The sequence below is a fragment of the Babylonia areolata genome, chromosome 2 (genome assembly GCF_041734735.1).
Source record: "Babylonia areolata isolate BAREFJ2019XMU chromosome 2, ASM4173473v1, whole genome shotgun sequence".
Lineage (NCBI taxonomy): Eukaryota > Metazoa > Mollusca > Gastropoda > Neogastropoda > Buccinidae > Babylonia > Babylonia areolata.
The window spans coordinates 33,318,014-33,323,013 of record NC_134877.1 but is presented as its reverse complement, the minus strand read 5'-3'; the positions used below and the strand labels follow the sequence as shown (position 1 = coordinate 33,323,013).

General features: G+C 41.5%; 1 protein-coding gene across 1 annotated transcript in view; it reads left to right on the top strand.

Annotated features, from left to right (window-relative positions):
- Window positions 1-613: 613 nt before the first annotated feature.
- LOC143279407 (secretin receptor-like) overlaps window positions 614-5,000 on the top strand; it is a 158,320-nt gene continuing 153,933 nt past the window's right edge. The window contains exons 1-2 of the mRNA XM_076583446.1: window positions 614-1,172; window positions 3,883-4,401. Of these exons, the coding sequence (XP_076439561.1) occupies window positions 4,293-4,401 (109 nt within the window). The 5' untranslated portion in view covers window positions 614-1,172; window positions 3,883-4,292. The remainder of the gene's footprint in view (window positions 1,173-3,882; window positions 4,402-5,000) is intronic.

Sequence of the window (5,000 nt, the reverse complement as noted above, 5' to 3'; positions counted from 1 at the left end):
AATCCTTGCCTCCCATGATCCTCTCCCTTACACCTCCATCCACCCAAACCCACACTCCCTCGCAAAGAAACACACACACACACACACACACACACACACACACACACACACACACACGAGTAATTTTAGAAAAAAAAAAAAAAAAACTGGCGGCGCACCCTGCTCTCGCTTTTCGCCACACCTCTCTCTTCCCCCTTCTCGCCCCCCCCCCCCTTCTGCAGCCCCCCCCCCCCCCCGCACCCCTCCACCACCCACACACACACACACATACACCCCCCCTCCCCCCTCCAATACCCATCCTCTGAGACATGTATTGCGAGCCAGACACAGACAGAACAGAAAAGAAGAACTCTCCATCAGCGAACACTCACGGCACGGCACGATGGCCAAGCCAAGCCCAGCCAGTCACGCAGCGGCAGTCGCCTGCATGGAGGTTCCTGAACGAACATCCAGTTGAGAGTTGAGGGATACCCCTCTGTTAGTTTGCTCTCTCTCTCTCTCTCTCTCTCTCTCTCTCCAACTGGCCGGCCTGCCTGTCTGCCTGCCTGCCTGCCTGCCTCCCTACTCTGCCTCACCACATCACAACGCCACACCACACCACACCACACTACACCACACAACACCCACCTTAATCCCCCAAACCCTCAACACCCCACCCACCACACACACACACACACACACGCACACACACACGCACACACACACCCCGCCTCGACTGCCAACTGTCATTTCGTTCACAAGGTGTGAAGGAATACACACATCCACACACAGGACAGTCAGTGGGAGACATTAATTAAAAAAAAAAAGCACGTAGAGAAAAATAGGAAAAAGAAGAAAGAAAAAAGAGAGAATCACAAAAAAGAGGAAAAAAACATACTAGCTGAAAGAAAAGTACGAGAGAGAGAGAGAAAAAAAAGAGAGTATATCCACTTGAGTGACCACTACCGCCAGTGTTGAAGAATCCCTTTACCTGCTTGCTATTCTTTGTTGCTGTGTTTTGTTGGGTTTTTTTTTCTCGTTGGAGAGACACAGACCGACAGACAAAAAAAGAGTGGAAATACTTGGGAGGAGCAGCATGTGAGTGAGGGAAGAAAAGAATGTTTTTCTTCGTTTTTCTCCACTGATGACGACCAGGAATGTTCTATCAGCACGACTGTGTGTGACTGATCTAGGTATGTGGTGTCTGTTGTGTTGAAAGGTCTGTTGTTGTTTTTTGTCGCAAATTCCTTTAATCATATTCATGACATGATTTAGTATTAAGGTGAATAATGATTTTATTTTTCAAAGTGAGAACAAAATCGAAAAAAAAAAAAAGTTTTCTCGTCAAATTCTTCATGAATATTGCATGATTTCTAAATGCAAAAAACAAATATATTCTATTCAGGAGAAGAAAAAAAACGAGAAAAAGAATTGGAAGAAGTTTACTTTTACCAAACAAATCTTTAAAACTGCATGCTTTTTAAATTAAAAAAAAAATGTTGGAGAAGAAAACAAAAGCCAAAGCAAACTGGAAATATAAAAGAAAAAAAAATCCGATATCAAATTTCAAAATTTCCGACATTTTTTGTGTGCATTTGTGTTGAAAGAAATTTCAAATTTAAACATTTAAAAAAAAAAATGTCGAGGTATTTAGGGGAAAAAATAAAGGCAAAACAAAGTGAAAAAAATATAGAGAGAAGAAAGAAAAGCAAAATCAAACCCCATTCTGATCTTGAAATCTAACAGTCTGCTTTCTTTCTTAGAGTTAAAAATAAATCAAATCAAATCAAATCAAATCAAAAACACTTTATTAATCCACATGGAAATTAAGTTGTGCAATCACAGGCTCATTGTAAACACTGGCATAAAATCATGCGCAACATAAGAAGAGATTAAAACTAGTCAAATAAGAATTCCCAATAGCTGACGATATACTAACCCCCCCCACCCCCACCCCCCCCACACACACACACACATACTCATGTTAAGACAATAGGGTATGTTTTGTGTAGTTAAATTATTTCGATCATGCGTGACTTTTGAATGTAAAAGAAAAAGGAATGTGGAAAGAAAGAAAGGAAGAAAGAGAGTGTAATCATTCAAAGAAGAGAAAAGAAAAAAAATCAACCCACAAAGACCAAGTTAGTAAAGGTAAGTCGTGCATAAGAATTTATAACAGCATCTTTATTTTTGCTTCAGTATTCTTTCATTCAAATGCAGAATAGAAAAGATTTAAAACAAACAACACCGACTTCGCGACAAGGGAGAACACACACACACACACACACACACACACACACACACACACACACACACTTACGCACGCGCGGAGGACGAAAAAAAAAGAGAGAGACAGATAGAGACAGGAAAATAAAAGAGAGACAGGCACAGACAGTAAGAAAGACCAGAGACAGACACAGACAGACAGACAGACAGACAAATAGAGAGAGAATCACCCACCCTCCACCCACCCACCCACCCACCCAGCTGGTCAGACAGTTACAGACACATGTAATACACAGACACAGACAGAAACAACGGCACTTTTAAAACCCATCTTCCAAAAAGCGTGCCAAAAGCCTCTCAGATACTCAACGAGTCGATCTACGTGGTCTGCTAATGAATGAGCGGGAGAGCAAGTTTTGAGTACAAGGAGGGGGCTTAAAATGACTCTTTCAGAAGACGAATGTACTTGTCATGGTCATTTGGGCTTTTTAAAAGCTCTTGAGTTTGACACAAGTGTGAGAGGAGGAAGCTATTATGAGTCGTTTGGTTGTGGTTTTTTTAAATACCGTAAAATCTGACGTTTGTTCCGAAAACCATCAACTGACTTTTGGTGGCAGGATTTGGCAAGTAAATGGCGTAATTAGCTTGGTTTACGTAGCAGTAGTTAAGTTAAGCCGAATCCTTTCGTCAGACAAATGATATGGCTGCGTGATCTGGGCGTATTGCGTTCGTCAAGTATTCCTTTGCCATGAATGACGCCACTGATATGGACATTCAATGGTTAAAAGTTTGTCATTAATAGCCTTGAATTATTCTACCCGATCAGAACACGTAAATGAAATGAAGAATCAACTGATAATCTTTTAACGATTTTCGACGTTTGCAAATTATATGCCAACTATCCCAACAAAATACCCTGACTCCCTAAATACCCAAGTAGATTGCTGGTGTTGTTGTTGTTGTTGTTGTTGTTCAATGACGTTGTTTAAAGCGTAGCTGAATACCCGTCAGGGCTCAATACCCGTCAATTCTTAAAACCAAATGAAGAGAATCCAAAGAAATGTCGAAAGGTCAATTAAAACAACGTAAAAATGACGTCTCGCTTAGTCCGGGTAAAGTGTAAATTGAGTTGAAGATACTGAAAATAACGTAATGTAAAGAAAATAATTTGCCCACGTCTGTTTCAGTCCAAGTAAAATTCAATATAATTTCAAAATGTTGATTTCCTTCAGGGTCTTAAACTCACTCAGTACGGCCAGTCCTCTCTTCTCCTCTACACAGACCCCTCGGATGTCCAGTGGGTGTCTGAATGACCCAACCTTTAGCTTCCGTCGTCAGAATTGTGGTATTCTTTGTCAACATTCACCTCTTCAGTATAAGAGCCTTCCACTTGCAATATTTTGATGATGGTAATTGGGGTGAAACGCTGTTAACGTCGTCTCTTTCGCCGTTCGTATGGAGAGAGTTAAACAAGAGCATCTGATGGGAAAACCAGGAGTGGTCGTTGTTGACTGATTATGTTCTGGCCTAGAAGTGAAGAAGTGATTAATTGATTGATTCATTCATTGATTGATTGACTGACTGACTGATTGATGAACACACAAGCCACTCCCCCATGATTATTTCAGGCTACCCAAAGACATACTAGCCTATTCTCTCTGCTTTTTTTCGTTTCAGGGAGCGACTATCCTAACGTCCAAACGTGACCATCAGCAGAGGAGAGCAAAACACCGAGGAGGAAGAAGAAAACTCAAAACAGACAACGTTGAACAACACACACACACACACACACACACACACACACACACACACACACACACACACACACACACACACACACACACACACACAAATCGAAACAAATATACCTGGAATCGCCCCTTCAAATTGTGAAAAGTAAAAAGAAGTCAGTAAAAAAAAAAAAACCAAAAAAAAACCAAAAAAAACCAACTAAACCCAAGTGGACTCTTCAAAAAAGTGACCTCATAGAAGCGGCATAGAGTTCGCTGACTCTGACACTGACACGCACACACCAGGTTGCACACAGAAAGGTTTGACGTCACCGACAAGTGTGCGCACACAACATCATGAACAAAGCCACAGCGGAAGCGGAAGAGACGCGACGGATCCTGCAGAAGAAGGGATTTGAATGTTTTCTGCTGGTCCGGAAACGGAAAGAAGAGGAGGAAGCGGCAGGTAGGGGATGATGTCTTGTCTTGTGGGAAACAAAATAAGGAATGTTATCAACAAAACAACAACACAAAAAAAGAAGGAAAAAAAAGACAAAAAAAGAAAAAAGAAAAGAAGAAGAAGCATGTTTTAAATTGTCACAAATCGCATTGTGTGTGTGTGTGTGTGTGTGTGTGTGTGTGTGTGTGTGTGTGTGTGTGTGTGTGTGTGTGTGTGTGTGTGTGTGTGTGTGTGTGTGTGTGTGTATGTGTGTGTGTGTGTGTGTGTGTGTACGTGTGTGTGTGTGTGTGTGTGTGTGTGTGTGTGTGTGTGTGTGTGTGTGTGTGTGTGTGTGTGTACGTGGTGTGTGTGTGTGTGTGTGTGTGTGTGTGTGTGTGTGTGTGTGTGTGTGTGTGTGTGTGTGTTCAAGCGCTGGGTCTCTTGTTAAGACTCCCCTCAATTTTGGTGAGAAATGTGTAACATCAATTGTCACATGGCAAAAATGCGCATTTATTTATCTATTTATTCATTTATTTATCCATACATTTATTTGTTCTTTCTTTCTTTCTTTCCCCCTCTCTCAAATGATTTTAATTTCTCTCTCAGCCCCATGTCTCCCTCACCCC